At 49.1% G+C, this 16,615-nt stretch overlaps 2 protein-coding genes across 7 annotated transcripts in view; both read right to left on the reverse strand.

Moving 5' to 3' along the window:
* The window catches only part of LOC116632470 (protocadherin gamma-C4), a 32,381-nt gene extending 17,667 nt beyond the window's left edge, over positions 1-14,714 (reverse strand). Inside the window, exon 1 of one of the 6 annotated variants that reach the window (XM_032404507.1) lies at positions 14,625-14,714. In XM_032404507.1, coding sequence (XP_032260398.1) covers positions 14,625-14,654 — 30 coding nt within the window. In that variant the 5' untranslated portion in view covers positions 14,655-14,714. The other 5 variants (XM_032404506.1, XM_032404503.1, XM_032404504.1 and 2 more) reach the window with 5 other exon arrangements.
* On the reverse strand, positions 11,604-14,681 carry LOC116632471 (protocadherin gamma-C3-like). The gene is given in 3 exon segments (XM_032404508.1): positions 11,604-12,150; positions 12,153-12,206; positions 12,209-14,681. Coding segments are annotated over 3 exon segments (2,577 nt in total). The 5' UTR covers positions 14,655-14,681; the 3' UTR covers positions 11,604-12,073.
* Positions 14,715-16,615: the final 1,901 nt, after the last annotated feature.

Here is a 16,615-nt window from a genome sequence, read left to right on the forward strand (position 1 = left end):
CGGACATTAACGGTGAAGTCACCCATCAAGGGAGTAGAAAGAGGAAACCTAAAGGCTGGCAGAGCAAGCTGGCTCGGGAGTCAAGCAGGCTGGGTGCAGGAGTAGATTGGCGACTGACTCCACCCAGGACCACGCCCCCACCCAACCCCGGCCATAAAAGATTACTGGATGCCAGCTGGCAGGGATTGGTTCTACTTCCCCTCACCTACAATCACCACCACCTCCCGGTACTCAGAGTCCTATCCCCACTTTGGCGTTCCACGCAATCAGTCCAAATGGTCCCAAAAATCAGGTGGAGTGCAGGCAACACTGAGCTCCACGCCCCCCTCCGCCCCCACGACCCTCAGCCCCACCCCAAGAGGAACGGATGCAAAAAGTCCCTTTTGGGGATGGGCTGCTTCTCCATCGCAGCCCACAGGTGTCACCCTGGGCGGTGTGGAGCCCCTCACCTGGCTCCGCTCCCGCAGCGTATTGGAGCGGGACCGGTAGGCATCAGGCTCCAGCGCCAGAGCTGAGGGCTGCTGGACACTGAGGGGCCTGAGAAAAGTGAAGTCACTGCCATCCGAGGCTGGTGAGAAGCACGTCCTGTAGCAGTGGCTCTGCGGGTCCGAGGGCCGCAGCGTCACCTCCATGTACTTGAGCGTGCCGTCTGAGCTCACCTGCAGGTTGGGACTAGACTGCTTATAGAAGTCCCGAGAGGGGGAGTCCTGGCGCCTGCAGCACTGGCTCCCACCCCCATCCGCATCTGTGTGCCCCCGAAGGCACTTAGCTGACAGAAAGGTGAAGGTGACTAAGGATAAGAGACTGATGGCTGCAAGAGCCACAATGAGGTAAAGGGTAAGGTCTGAACGCTCAGGAGGGTGTGAGAGGAAATCGTTGGACTTGGGCATTTCCTCGGGATCCTCGTCCTCCAGAACCAGCAGCACCGTGGCTGTAGAGGAGAGGGAAGGGTCACCGTTGTCCCTCACCAGGACCACAACCTGCTGGGTGTCAGAGTCATCCTCCCGTAAGGCCCGGGCTGTGCGCACCTCGCCAGTATGTGCAGACACCAGGAACAGTCCTGGAGCCGTAGACTGTGGCAACAGTGAATAAGAGAGCCATGCATTGTGGCCTGCATCAGCATCCACAGCTGTCACTTTGGTGACCAAGGAGCCGGGAGGAGCAGAGCGAGGGAGACGCTGGGGGACTGAGAGTTCCCAGCCAGGTCTTGGGTGCAACACAGCTGGCGCGTTATCATTCTGGTCCAGGACAAACACATGCAGAGAGGTGTTAGAATGCAGTGGGGGAGAGCCAGAGTCTCGAACCCCCACCATGATCTGCAGCATTTGCAGCAATTCGTAGTCAAAGGTGCGTTGGGCAAAGACTCGCCCGTCCTCAGGGTTGACGTATACAAAGGAGGAAGCTGGGGCTCCCTGAATCTGATTCCCCACAATGGAGTAGGTGAGGTGAGCATTAACCCCGGTATCTGGATCCGAGGCAGCCACAATGCAGAGAAGGGAACCTGGAGGCCGGTTTTCTGGGATGTAAGCAGTATAGAGCTGCTGACTAAAGTAGGGTGCGTTGTCGTTAACATCTGAAATGTTGAGCCTGATGGTGAGATGTGTGTGCAGGGGAGGTGAGCCCGCATCACTGGCCAACAGTTCAATGATATAGTGGGAGGTGGTCTCCCGGTCCAAAGGCTGGCTGGTTAGCAGAGAGTAGTGGTTCTCAGAAGGCTTAATCTGAAATGGCAGGTCCGGGGAGATCTCAAGGCTCACCTCACCATTTCTCCCCGAGTCTCGGTCCCGCACATTAAACAAGCCCACTACTGTGCCCACCGGTGTGCTCTCCAGGATAGGGTTGACCAAAGAGGCCAGTAGTACCTCTGGGGCATTGTCATTGGCATCTCCCACATCCACCTGAATCATACAGTGGCCTTCCATGGCTGGCTGTCCCTGGTCACGGGCTCTCGCATGAATTTCATAGAAACTTGACTCCTCAAAGTCTATGGGACCCAACACGTGGATTGCTCCACTGCTAGGGTCTAGGCCAAAGAGATGACGCACTACCTCAGATGTATGGTCTCCGAAAGAATAGTCTAGCTGGCCATTGGTGCCCTCGTCTGGATCAGTGGCATTGAGGCGGAGTAGCAGTGTACCCACGGGTGTGTTCTCTGGGAGCCCCACACGAAGAACTGAGGACTGGAAGGTGGGGGCGTTATCATTGACGTCCAGCACTATGACAGAGATGAGGGTAGTCCCCGAGCAGGCTGGGATACCCCCGTCCACGGCAGTGAGCACCAGCTGATGTCTTGCCTGGGCTTCACGGTCCAGCTGCCGCTCTAGCACCAGCTCTGGGAACAGCTTCCCATCTTTTAGGGTCTTCACGTTCAGAGAGAAGCGGCTGCTGGGGCTTAGAGTGTAGAAGCTCACGGTATTGGTGCCCACATCCGGATCCTGGGCACTATCCAGCGGGAATCGTGCCCCAAGCGCAGCTGATTCTGAGATGCGTATCTCTCGCTCCGAGGTGGCGAAGCTAGGAGAGTTGTCATTGAGATCCAGGATCTCTACCTCTACGCGCATGAGTTCCAAGGGGTGTTCAGTCACCACCTGCACGGGCAGCAGGCAGCTCGTAGCGGCTCCACACAGGCGCTCTCGGTCAATCTTCTGATTCACTGCCAGAGCACCACTCACCAAGCTCAGGGAAAAATAGTGTCCATTCTCCTCAGACCCCAACCGCAGTCGGCGGCTCGACAGATCTGTCACCTTTAAGCCTAGATCCTGAGCAACATTCCCCACCAGAGTCCCCGGCTCAGACTCCTCCACCACTGAGTAACGAAGCTGCCCGGACACCCAGCCCCAGCAGCACAAGGACAACATGCACAGCACTTGCCATTTCCCAGCGAGCTGTGGGGGTGTCTCAGGCCCCATGACCCAGAAGGCCCTTCCTGGACACTGACTCTGTGCTGTCCTGTCTCCAAGGTAGACCCAGGTCTTGGAATGTAGCAGCTGAAATCCCTTATGTCTCCTTCCAGCCTCTTAAAAATTGCTCCGAGGTCTGTCTGCCTGCAGCAGTTCTTCTTAGTCACCAAATGGCGGGGGTGGGTGGGGGGGGGGGATGGGAACTGAATCTGAGTGGAGCTGGGGAACAGGGGGAGGAGAGGTGGGCAGGAAGAGCAGATCCCCCACCTCTGCTCTGAGTCTGATTGGCCAAAAAGTCTGTCTGCTCTCAACCAATTATGAAGTCTCCTTGGTCCTGGAAACCTTAGGAACAGGCAAATCTGTGTCAATGAAACCTCCTACCTCCCCACTCATTTCATGCTGCAGGTTGATTCAGCCCCCTTGGCAGCAAACTTTGACAGCTCAGATGGTGCTCAACAGGGAAGACAAAGTGGTACAAAACTTCTCAGTGTTCTGTCCCAGCAACTTCCCTCAGGACTTCAGAAGCTCCCACTACTTTGCTTAAACCAACAAAATTGTGTCGTTCCAGGGGAGGCAAAGCCCATGTGAACGCCCCTCCCCCATCCTGCCAAACGCTGCTAAGTTGAGAGAAAAGATTTGTTAGGATCCTGTCAAGCCTTGTTCTGACTCTCCATCAATGCTTTGAGGAATCTCAATGTCAGCTGATGGTTCCAGGACTCAGCTTTTCTGAGCTCCCTTACTTGAGCTGTGGAATGAGCGTAATAGCTCGTGGTAGGGGGAATGTTCCCGGGACTGATCCAGGTCCCCCAGGAGAGTGACTAGAAGCTAGGCACGGTTTCTAGGATTTATGGTTTCACAACTCGACTTAAAGACTCCCAGAGTGGCTGTCTCTGAGTTCCTCAGCTGTAGACCAGTTTTCTGACATTAAGTGATCTCACTTACATCGCTTTTCCTGCCAAAGAAGTGATGCTCCCTTGCCCCCATTCTCCTGTATCTAGCTCAAATCTCAGTGGGGACTGGGATTCCTGAAGATCCAGACTCTACCTTGATGCCCCCCTACCCGCTGGGCTCTCTCCTCTTTGTGCTTCCTGCTGTTCCAAGCAGAGAGTTCTCTCGACATTGGGTTAGGGAGTACTTGATACTGTGGGGCAAATATATTAGTCCCCCTCAATTCACTGGGAAATGGTAACCTAGAGTCAAGGTAGTCCAGAATGTGGCCTCCTCATTCAGGAAGAGAAAGACTCCTCCTGGGTTTAGGCGACTGCCTGGGACATCCTACCCTGGTGCAGCAGAGCGTTCTACGCTCCCACAGTCTGGCAGCAGGCTTCCACAATACCCTGACTCTTGATCATTACCTTCATTTCTTACCCTCAGATAAGGGCATAACCCACCCCAAGTACTAATCTGTGACAGCTTCCTGATTATTCACAAAACACTTCTAAAGCACACCATCTACCACAGAGTTACCACTCACTACGGACTCTCACAGACAGACCAACGGTCGCTGGGATGTGACCCAGCCATAAGCCTGCATCAGAATAACCCTCAAGCGTTGGCTGAGCCTGCAAAGGTCTCACCTCCAGCCCATACAGAAGATCAGAGGGTGGGCAGCTTGGGCGAACAGGTTCCCCTGCCATAGGTGCACTGGGTGACTTCACCATCATGAAGCTATCACTCCGAGTGGGTGCAGAAGCCAAAGGTGTACAGCCATGAGAGTGGCCGCCCACATCAACAAACTTGATAGGGTCATCTGACCCTAGCTGGATTCGGAGGATCCCATTGGAAGGAGGAAGCCCCTCCCTCCTTCGAGATCGGGTGAGACAGGCACAGGTGCCAGCAGGAAAGCAGGTCACTCCACAGGCAGCCCCACGCAGACACTTCGAGAGTAGTGCCACGAACGAGCCAAAGGAGACAAAGCAAATTGCCACTAGTGATACGGCCAAGTAGAGGGTCAGGCGGGATTCTCCTTCCCTTGGAGCTGAAGATTCTCGAAGATCGGGGACAACTGGATGAGTATCTTCCTCCAAGGACACTAGTAGAGTAACAGAGGTAGAGAGTGGTGGGCTACCACTATCCTTTACCACAATGACCAGCTTCTGTGGTGGGAGATCAGCTGGGATGGGAACTGCCGTCCGTACCTCCCCAGCATAGCGAGAGACCGCAAACAGGCTGGGGTCTGGGGCCTCCAGCAACTGATAGGAAACCCAAGCATTGTAACCTGAATCCAAGTCCACAGCAGTCACCTTTGTGACTAGGTGGCCAGCACCAACTGATGGAGGCAGTGCTTGAGGACATAAGGAACCAGGCCGGGCCCTGGGGCGGAGCACAGCTGGGGCATTGTCGTTGAGGTCCAGCACAAACAGACGAACTGTCACGGTGCTACTAAGAGGTGGGTTGCCCCGATCCCGGGCCTGTACCTCAAACTGCAATGTCTGTGTTTGCTCATAATCAAAGGATCGAGTAGCATGAACAGCTCCTGTCTGGGGGTTCAGAGAGATAAAGGAAGAAGCTGAAACATCTCTATTTCTGGGCTCCAGAAGAGAGTAGGAGATAAGTGCATTCAAGCCAGAGTCTGGGTCAGAGGCTGCAAGGGAACAAAGCAGGTCCCCTGGGCGATTGTTCTCAGGAACAAACACCTCATGTGACCTCTGGAAGAAAGAGGGTGGGTTATCGTTCACATCTGAAATATTGAGGAAAATAGTCCTCTGGGTACTCAGAGGAGGATTCCCAGCATCAGAAGCAGTGACCATGATGTCATAGCTGGATTTGGCCTCTCGGTCCAAGGGCCCAGCAGTCACCAGGGAGAACTGGTTCCTGAAGGCAGACTTGAGGGCAAATGGCAGGTGGTCAGGAATACGGAGGCTCACATCTCCATTTGACCCTGAGTCAGGGTCCTGCACACTGATGAGTGCCACTACAGTGCCAGGTTCTGCACTCTCTGGAAGAGTCCCAAGCTCTGAGGTCACTGTGATGTGTGGGGCATTGTCATTTACATCTAGGAGATCCACCCGAAGGCTGCAATGTTGCTCCATGGCTGGAGAACCCCCATCGCGAGCCCGAATATCAAATTCATAGTAATTCTCACTCTCAAAGTCTAGGGGCCCCTGAAGGGTAAGCTTTCCAGTAGTCGGGTGAAGGCTAAAGAGGTTTCTCACACGATCAGGGGTGTGACCACTGAAAGAAAAGGTGACGTTACCACTGGGACCCAGGTCTGGGTCAGAGGCATTGAGCTGGATGAGCAGCATGCCGGCTGGGGCACTCTCCAACACGCTAATCCTGTAGCTGGATTGCTGGAAGGCTGGGGCGTTGTCATTCACGTCCAGCACAGATACCCGGAGCTCTGCTGTGCCAGATCTCGGGGGGTTCCCTCCATCCACAGCAGTCAGCACCAGGCGGTAGTCTGACTGCTTCTCCCGATCCAAAGGCTTCTCCAGGAGCAGCTCTGGGACCAGGCTGCCGTCGCTGCGCTTCTTGACATCCAGTGCAAAGTGTTCGTTGGAGCTTAGTCTATAGCTGCTGATAGAATTGCTCCCCACATCTGCATCCTGAGCCTTTTCCAAGGGGAAACGCTGTCCTGGAGGAGCGGCCTCCCCAATTTCCAAGTCCAGCTGCTGCCGAGGAAATCGGGGGGCGTGATCATTCACATCCACGATTTCTACCTCCGCTCGGTACATTTCCAAAGGCCCTTCGGTTACAAACTCCAGGGGCACGATGCAGCTGGTACTGAGTCCACACAGTGCCTCTCGATCAATTGGATTCTTGATGAGCAGGGTTCCGCTGTCCAAATCCACACGGAAGTGTCTTTGGTTCACCTCTCCAGCAACCTGCAGCCTACGAGCTGACAGACTCTCTGTATCCAGCAGGAAATCTTGGGCGACATTCCCTACAAAAGTCCCTTCCTGTGACTCCTCTGGGACTGGGTAGCGGATCTGCCCACAAACGTAACCCAGGTGGCAAATGAGGAACAAAAGGGTAGCCCCCCAGCAGATTTCTACCCAGCTTCCCACCTTGCGGAGCATTGCTGCTTCCCGCTAGCCCTCTACCTGGTCCTGGGAAGCAGAAGAAGCCGACCCGCCCCAAACGGCAACAGCAGCTGGAGACACCTCTCTCTCTTTCGTGGCGCCGTTCTGGCGCGCGGCTGGGCCGGCGCCGCAAGGGTTACGCGCCGTGTTTGCTGGTGGCGGGGTAGATTTGTCTGCCTTCCACCACCTGATTGGCAGACAGCAGCTCCTGGGCTCAGCCAATAGGCTGAGCAGAGAACATCCCAATAGCAGCAGGGTTAATGCGTCGCAGCACTGGAGGAAAAAAAAAAACCCCAAAAACAAAAAACCACCTATCTTTTCGCCTTCCTCCCAATCAACAGCATTTCTTTCTATAGGTTTATTATCTCTATGAGAGGCAGACAACATGTATGTATGTTCTTTTGTCCCCCTAACACACCAACTTACCCCGCCCCTTTTCGGTGGGGTTGGGGGAGGCGCGGGAAACAGACAGCCGGAGCCCTAGCAACCTGCAGCCCAGAGAGGAGTAGCCATTTGAGACTGGTCACTTTGTCCAAGCCAGTGTTGCCATCCACCAATATTCTAAATGGGTAGTTTCTGCCTCAGTCTGATGTATTAGAGCAACAACTAATTAGAAGCAGTGCCATATACTCAAAACTCTGCCCCTCTGCAGATTATTCAGAAACATATCCATCTCTTTGCAGAAAGACTTACACATTAGTGTAGCCAATTAAATTTATGCAGCACACGTTTTTGTTGTAACAGGAGGTGCAGCAGAAACCAAATCTCTCTTACTCAGACACTAGCTAGTGATACACTGAATTACCATTCATGGATTTCAAGGACAGTATAGAAGGAGATGAAGCAAGGTGGAGGGAGCCAGGAGAGGGAGATGTTCCAAATCAGTAAAGAATCAGTGTGTCTGGGAGGCGCTAAGGACTAGATCTCATTACCTGGCAGAATGCTAATGTTCACAGATTTAATAGCTTCCTTGAATGATTGCGTTCAGCCACTAACAGCTCTGTGCCCACAAATCCCGTTTATCTGACACCATGGTATGCTTGATTTGTTGTTAATTACCACAAGAGACAGTTTCAAATGAGCAAGCTTTTCACTTGGCCCCAGGGGGCCTCTTGGAGCTAGAGACTGAATTCACACTAGACCCTCCCAGGAGCCTGGCTACCACCTTGCACACACACAGAAACACAGATCATCTCACACTGTAGTTACCTGCAAACTATAATCCTAGTGACAAACACATCAGGAGCACAGAGAGAAAAATCCAGCCTGATCTGGACATAAGATTTCTTAACTCATCTGAATCCTCACCTAGGTCACCACAGGCTGCAAAAACCACCAGCAAAACCCAGGTTTCTTATCCTCCCCAGATTTTTAACCAAACCCGTAATCCTCAGGAATATCCTTTTGACTCTGGTGAAGCTAGCAACCTACATTCTGGTCTCAAAGAGAGGGATCTGGCTTTCTGTATCTTTTTTTTTTTTTTTTAACCAAAAAACAACTAAACCTCCTCCCAGAGGAATGATGGAGGTATCAATCAGTCTGACCTACCAGGTGTTTGGGGCAGGATTCACTATCACAGTGAATGGCACCAGCATCAACCCAGCTGCCTCAGTCAGCAAAGCGGAGGGACAGGCAGAGCCATCCTTGGCTCATTCCTCTCCCTGACTCCCTATATCATGTCAATCAACAAGTCCTGACGATTATACTACACTCAACACCTTCCATTTATACTATCACTGTGGTGGTTCAAGCATTTATCAATCTTCTCCTCAAGTATTTTAACAGCCTTTTAACTGTTCTCTTTGTCTTCAGTAGCAATATCCCCAGTCTATTTTACTTATGGGTGCCAGGATAATCGCTCTAAAACAAAAAACCTAGATGCATCATACATATGTGAGTTCAAAATTCTGCAATGACTATCATCGATACAGAATAAAATCAAAACTCCTGGGTCTGGCCTAAAAATAACAAGATCTAACTCCTGCCTACTTGCTGCACTTTATCTCTTGCCAAGACTGTTTTACAAACATATTTTAAGGTCCAGCAATCATGAAATATCATTATCCATCTGCATGAAATTTCCTGCAAGGACCTTTTTCCTTCTTCCCTTTTAGTTCTCAACTTAAGTTCTTAGCTTTCAGCTCAACTTTATGTTCTCAGTTCAAGCATCACCACCTCTATGAAGTCTTCCTGATTTCCCCAGGCTGGCTTAGGGGTTTCTTTACCTTTGCTCTGACAGCCTCTTGTGTTATGCAGATCTTCACTGTCATTTTTTTTTTTTTTTTTTGCCTCTGTTTCCTATGGTACCCTAGACACCATAATAACACGAAGTGTGTCTTTTCATCTTTTATAGTGTCTGCACATGGGGTTGCTCAATAAATGGTGAATTATTGTTATCATTAGTTCAACAGTAGTTATTGAATACTTAAGACTTTACATGAATACTTTATATTCACTATGCTTTATATGACTTACTTCTAACTTACACAACCATTTTGAAGGATATTATCTTTATTTTATAGATGAGGAAACTGGAGTTCAGAGAGGTTAAGAGACGTGCCTAAAGCTAAACATCTACTATGTGTGGCACTAGGATTCCCCCCACTCCCACCCTTGGTTTGTCTGGAAAGAAATAGTCTCTTTCTATAACATCTTAAATGATTTTTCGACTAGTTTGTCAACTGTATGACCATAAACTGGCCTTTTACTGATGCCTTTCATATCCAAGAACTAGACCTCTTACAGGTCTCAATATTTGCAAGTTCACACCAAAACAAACAGGCATACAGTTGATTACTAGCATTGGGACATCATAAAGCCTTAATCCTACAAATCCCTGACTTGATCTTTTTCTACCAGGTGTGTGATTCTCCCATCTTTACATGGTAAAAACAGCTTTATTGAGATACAGTTCACATACTATAAAATTCATTCATTTAAAATTTACAATTTGGGGGCACCTGGGTGGCTCAGTCATTAAGCGTCTGCCTTCAGCTCAGGTCATGATCCCAGGGTCCTGGGATCGAGCCCCGCATCGGGCTCCTTGCTCAGCGGGAAGCCTGCTTCTCCCTCTCCCACTCCCCCTGCTTGTGTTCCTTCTCTCACTGTGTTTCTCTCTGTCAAATAAATAAAATCTTTAAAAAAAATAATAAAATGCACAATTTGATGGTTTTTAGTATATTCACATATACTAAAAGGATACAACCATCACCACAATCTAATTATAGAACATTTCTGTCATCCGTCAAAGAGGTTCCATACCCACTGACCAGCTCTAGATTTTTTAAGAACAGCTGCCCAGATGCTAGTGGTTTAGGAAGATTTTCTCTTTAGATGACTGAAGCATCCTCTTATGTCTTCTCTACATTGCTCCTCTAGAGCTATTCTATACACATATGTATTTTTATACCACATTTATTTATGTATTTGAGTATAGTTGACAGTGTTACATTAGTTTCAGGTGTACAACACAGCACTTCAGCAAGTTTATAGAGCTATTCTATAGAATATTTTAAGGTTGGGAAATAACAGAATTTTCTAAGTTCGGCCTGGCCCAGTAAGTCTGGTTCTGTGAACACCAGGATAACACTTCGCTTCATAAATGTGTTGATAGCCTGGTAGATTCTAGAGCAGTAGTTTCAAACTAGTCTGCACTTTAGAATCACTTGGGGACCTTCAAACAATACTGATCCCTGTGTCCCACCCCCAGGGATTGTGCTTTAATTGGTCTTGGGTGTGGCCCAGGCTTCAGAATTTTTAAGGGGTCCCCAGGTAACGCTAGTGTGCAACCAAGTCTGACAGCTTCTTTTTCTGGCTGTCATCTTTCCTTAGCCTTTCCATTTATGCCTCTACTTTGTCATTTCTGGCTGTCTCCAGACTTTCTCATTTCCAAGGTGTGTTTAAGATTGGGGGTGGGCAAATAATAAAAATAATAATAGTAATAACTAATAATTTTTTAACACTTAGGATACACCAGGTTCTGAGATTAACTTGGCCAAGGACTCATAGCTGATAAATAGTGGAGCCTCATTTGTCTAACTGCCAAATCCAAGGGTTAATAACAATAATATACTTATTCGTATACTAATATACTTTATTGGTCATAAAATAACAGTGGTTATCCCACAACTGGAAGTGTGTATCAGTTTCACTCCAAGACAAAAGCCTTGCAGTTACCTGCACATCAGCCTGAATAAATGAAAGCTTTACCTTTCTCAAGTTACAAATTTACCTACCTTTGACACTGTGTGTATACTTAAGAAAAATAATGCTGGAAGGATAGGGATTATTCACTGGGGGTACAAAAGAACTTTCAATTTGTACCATATGTTCTTTTGGATTGTCTGGATTTATTCTTAAAATAAATGGTTACTTTTACTTTTATAATTAATGGTGGTTATATCTTTAGATTTGGGGATTCATGTTAGTTATAATTATTTCTTTATACTTTTCTCTATTTTCCAAATTTTCTTTTTTTTTAAGATTTTATTTATTTATTTGACAGAGAGAGACACAGCGAGAGAGGGAACACAAGCAGGGGAAGTGGGGGAGGGAGAAGCAGGCTTCCCGTGGAGCAGGGAGCCCGATATGGGGCTCAATCCCAGGACCCTGGGATCATGACCTGAGCTGAAGGCAGATGCTTAACGACTGAGCCACCCAGGCGCCCCAATTTTCCAAATTTTCCAAATTTTCTATAATACTACTATACCATAAAAATATTTTGTAAGTAATATACATATTATTTCCAGCAGGGTACTTGAATTAAAACTTGAAGGACATCTAGAATTTTATTTCTTTCATAGAAAATCATCTGAGAACAAGGTACAGGATCTGCGTAGGCAAAGGAACATTATCAGTAAACCATTAGTTTTAATGAAGATGTAGCAATCAAATGAAAGATGGACAAATGAGGTACTATATTCCAAGCATCTGTCACCGGTTAGAGATATCTAGCAGCTTGTTCTCAATGCAAATGACACCAAGCTGATTTCTGAGTGCTGAGATCTTGGCTTATCATTTAATGCCCCCTTAGCAAGATTGGTTAGTTGTGACGGCAAGTGAGTGCTGAGGGTGGGAATTGGGGCCACACATGAGTCAATCAACTCTACATTGTGTGGGTCCACAAACCACACTCTAGCCAGGCCATCCTTTTCACAAAGGCATGATGTTTGATCTAGGCAGGGCAAGGTGAAAATGTGGACGCATCACATCATCTTCATCACTAAAAAACAGCTCCATTCCTTCCTGAACCTGGTGCAGGCATCAAAAAGCATTACTATCGTTCTGGGATGCTAACCCTTACCTGTCCAGGAGGGGAGCTCTCTGCACCCAACACTTGCCTATAGAACACCGGATCACAGCTCCGCAGCGTGTTCTGGCGGCTGGCCAGTGGGCTGGCAGCACCAGGTTTCTTCAGCAGCGGGTCGCTGCAGCGTGAGTCGGTGGTGAGGTACACCTGATGGTAAAGGTGTGGTGGCATCAGGCCACCCCGCACGGCGTCTGCATGCAGAGAGGACCCTGGTGTTCGGTACAGGGAGCTCACTGGAGCTCGGTACAGGTCCCTGGACTGCTTCCACTTGTAAACTTTGAATATAATCACTCCCAGTACTGTGACTGCGAACCCCACAGAAACCAGGATTAGAGAGAGGAGTAGATAAAAGGTGAGATTTTTATTCTGCTCCCGAGGGGCAGAGCCGGAGGGGAACTCAGCCCGGGCTTCAGGAGAATCCTCGGTTACTGACACAGTCAGGGTTGCGGTGGTGGACAGTGATGGCTCCCCGTTGTCTTTGATCAAGACCATAAGAGTCTGCCTGGGCACATCTGTGTCCTGGACTGCACGGGAAGTGCTGACTTGACCTGTGTGAAGCCCCACGGCAAAAAGGCTCTGGTTGGAGTCTCCCAAGAGGCTGTAGGAGAGCCAGGCATTGTGTCCTGCATCGGGATCCCAGCCTACCACCCGTGAGACCACATGGCCAGGAGCGGTGGCTCTGGGCAGCATCTCCACCGAGCTCCGGCCAGGCTGGGGGTATAAGACCTGGGGGGCATTGTCATTGCGGTCAGTGACAAATATATTCACGCTGATGTTGGTAGTCAGGACCGGAGTGCCCCCATCACTGACATGAGCTGTTATTTCAAACTCTCGCCGATCTTCATAATCCAGGGGCACTAAGGATGACACGACGCCACTGTCACGATTTATTGTGAAGTAGCGGCCCACTAGCCCAGTTTCAGCTCCTTGCTCCAAGAGAAAGAAGGAAAGGCGAGCATTCTGCGGGGCATCTGGGTCCCAGACACTTAGATTTAGTATTGGAACCCCAGGGATGTTATTTTCCTCAACATAAACATCATAGGAGGACTGGGAAGACTGTGGAGGGTTGTCGTTGATGTCAGAGACTTGTACCTGCACGACTGTAAGAGCTGAGAGAGAGGGGACTCCGGAGTCTCGAGCGGTAATGCTGAGGTTGTATTCTGGGACAGTCTCACGATCCAGGGCTGCACTGGTTTTCAAAGTAAAGTAATTCTTGAGCGAAGAAGTAAGACTGAAGGGGAGACCTGGAGGAACCTCGCAAGTCACCAATCCATTCTCCCCAGCATCCAGATCGATCACACTGAGCAAAGCAATGACAGTTCCAAGCGGGGCATCCTCAGGGACTGGGCTGTACACGGAGGTGACTGTGATCTCTGGGGCATTGTCATTCACATCCACAACCTCTACCAAAACTTTGCAATGTGCTCCTTCTGGAGTGGCGCCTTTGTCTTTGGCCTGTATGTAAATCTCGTGGAGTTTCGTGTCTTCGAAGTCCAGGCGACCCTTGATTGTCAGCACCCCAGTTACAGGATCTAAGGAGAATAGGTCTCGCACACTGGCGCGGTTGTGGCTGCCAAAAGAGTAAATGATTTCACCATTGGGGCCTTCATCCAGATCGGTTGCATGAACTTGCACCACGGGAGTGCCAGGGGCTGCATCCTCCAGCACACGCGCACGGTACAAAGACTGATTGAAGGTAGGTGCATTGTCATTCGCGTCCAGCACGGTGATGCGAATGGGAAGGGTGGCGGAACGAGCCGGAGTTCCTCCGTCCAAAGCCGTCAGCACCAACTGGAGACTTGGTTCTCGCTCCCAATCAAGGGCGCGCTCCAGCACCAGCTCTGCGTACTTGGTGCTGTCCTCCCGCGTCTGAACGCGAAGCGCAAAGTACTCATTTAGGCTCAGCTCATAGGTTTGTAAGGAGTTGCTTCCTACATCGGGATCGTGCGCGCTCTCCAGCGGGAAGCGCGTGCCTGGCGCCACGGCCTCGCTAATCTCCAATTTCATTTCCCGGGTAGGGAAAGAAGGATTGTTGTCGTTGATATCCTGGATCACCACTTCCGCGCTTAACAGCTCTAGTGGGGTCTCCACTACCAGCTCCAGAGTTACGGTGCAGGAGGGCAGTGTCCCACAAAGCTCCTCTCTATCTAGGCGGTCATTCACGAACATCTCTCCAGTCTCCCGGTTCACCTCAAAGAACCTTCGGCTAGTTCCGGACAACACCCGGAGCCTGCGGGCTGACAGGCTGCCGAGATCCAAACCAAGGTCCGTGACCACATTGCCCACCGCAAAACCTTTCTCTCTTTCCTCCAGGATCTCATAGCGAACGACGGCAGAAGCCCTGTGCAAAGCACCAAGCAGAAACAAAACTCCCACCACTCTTCCGATGCTTACCAGTCCGCTCCTCCAGGCCTCTGGGACCATCTCACTCAAAGGCAGTTCCTCTTAGCAGGGTCCAGATCTTTCCAGCTTTTTCGCTGAGAAACTTTCAGCGGGTTAGCGCTTGAGCGCTGGGCGCGGAGTCGGACATGGCTTTCCGGATGCCGTTGATTTGCTCGCCGGCTGTTCAGTCTCTGCCTCATCCCGGGGCGCCGAGAGGGGACGGGCTGAGGCCCGATCTCCAGCGTCTTCATTGGCCGACAGCGGCACGCAGAGTCCCAGCCAATAACTGCACGAAGAATGCGCTAGCGCCGGGCTCTCTGAGCGGGACAAACGCTACCGACAGGAGCTTCACTTTCCTTTGGCTTCTTTCCAGAGTTTAGGGCCAAAGCGTCTTGGTACTTATCTGTACATCGGAAACCTGCCTTAGCCTGGAAAGCCAACTGCAGAGCGATGAAGCTGGCTGTTCTGCAAGTTTTCAAACCAAAGCCTATTGTACATTTTAATCGCTCTCTGTAATTGCAAGAAGGGAGGGTCAAACCAAACCGAGAACGATACAACACTGTCTGGAAAAACACAAATTTGGTTTGTTGGAGGGCTGGGTAAATCCTATCCAGCTGGACTCTACATGTAAAGGGGCATTTAGCATTTCTGTGGAAATGTGAATAATTTCAGCTTTATCTCTTACCAAATAAGACTATAATTTTATTACTTCCTCAGTAGAGAAAATCAACAGGAGCCACTCTCTGTTCAGTTTAACTGTGTTTTATGAAATTTAAAATTCAGGTTTCTTTTAAAACTGGATGTTGTTCTTTAGTTCTCATTTCTTTTTTTTTTTTTTTTTTTTAAGATTTTATTTATTTGACAGAGAGAGAGTGTGAGAGCAGGAACACAGGCAGGAGGAGTGGGAGAGGGAGAAGCAGGCTTCCCACGGAGCATGGAGCCGGATGTGGGGCTCAATGTGGGGCTCGATCCCAAGACCCTGGGATCATGACCTGAGCTGAAGGCAGACACTTAGTGACTGAGCCACCCAGGCGCCCCTTAGCTCTCATTTCTTAAGAACCAGGGAGCAATGTGACATTTCCCTACCCCATTTCCCAACAAACATAACCTCAACCATAATGCATAATCTCAAATACTTCCCTTTACATGGTCAATCCATTTCCCAATATCTTGTGTTCATATGCCACAAAGAGAAGATGCATTGCTAAAAAAGGATAATATCCCCCTACACCCAAAACAGAAAAAATCCAGGCCAATTATCACCTTTATAAAATGACTGAGATATAGCAGCAAAGCTCCATGGTCTTTAGAGAATACAAAGCTTTTAACCCAAAGAATAAAAAGCCTTGAGTTTTCTGCATTAAGATTATAACTCATGAAACAAACAAAATAGCAACGATTAGGATAATGAATAAGAGAATCAAGTATGAAATAAGTCGGCTAAGTTGTACATCCTTGGGCAAGAAACTACCCTCACAGGGTTTCTGGGTCCTTATCTTATAAAATGAATAAGGCAGGTAAAATGCCTGCATAGAGTAAGCCTCAATTACTGATGCAAATCACCCTATTAAATATGAGATGTAAAGTTTTAGAGCCTCATACTATTTCTGTATACTTGTCTTGGACATCACTTTGATTTCATACAGTCCTTTCTGAAATGTAAATGTACCCTGAGGCAGGGAGATAGTCAAACAGGTTAAATAAGTAGGTAAGTATGTAAGTATAAAGAGGGTATTTACTGAAGAGATGAAAATCCCTATTGGACCTGTTTCTCCATGTCCTCAATACTTTATCTTTTAAACCCCCTAGGTTGTTTTTTTTTTTTATGAGTGACACAAGTGGGGAAGTTTATTAAAGCTCAAGTATATTCTCCGGATGTTAGATCAGGTAACCTGAAGAGAGAGCTGCGCACCCTGGACATGAACAGACACTTCTCCAAAGAAGACATCCAAATGGCCAACAGACACATGAAAAAATGCTCCACATGACTTGCCATCAGGGAA

The sequence above is a fragment of the Phoca vitulina genome, unplaced genomic scaffold (genome assembly GCF_004348235.1).
Source record: "Phoca vitulina isolate PV1807 unplaced genomic scaffold, GSC_HSeal_1.0 scaffold6, whole genome shotgun sequence".
In the NCBI taxonomy this organism is placed as follows: domain Eukaryota; kingdom Metazoa; phylum Chordata; class Mammalia; order Carnivora; family Phocidae; genus Phoca; species Phoca vitulina.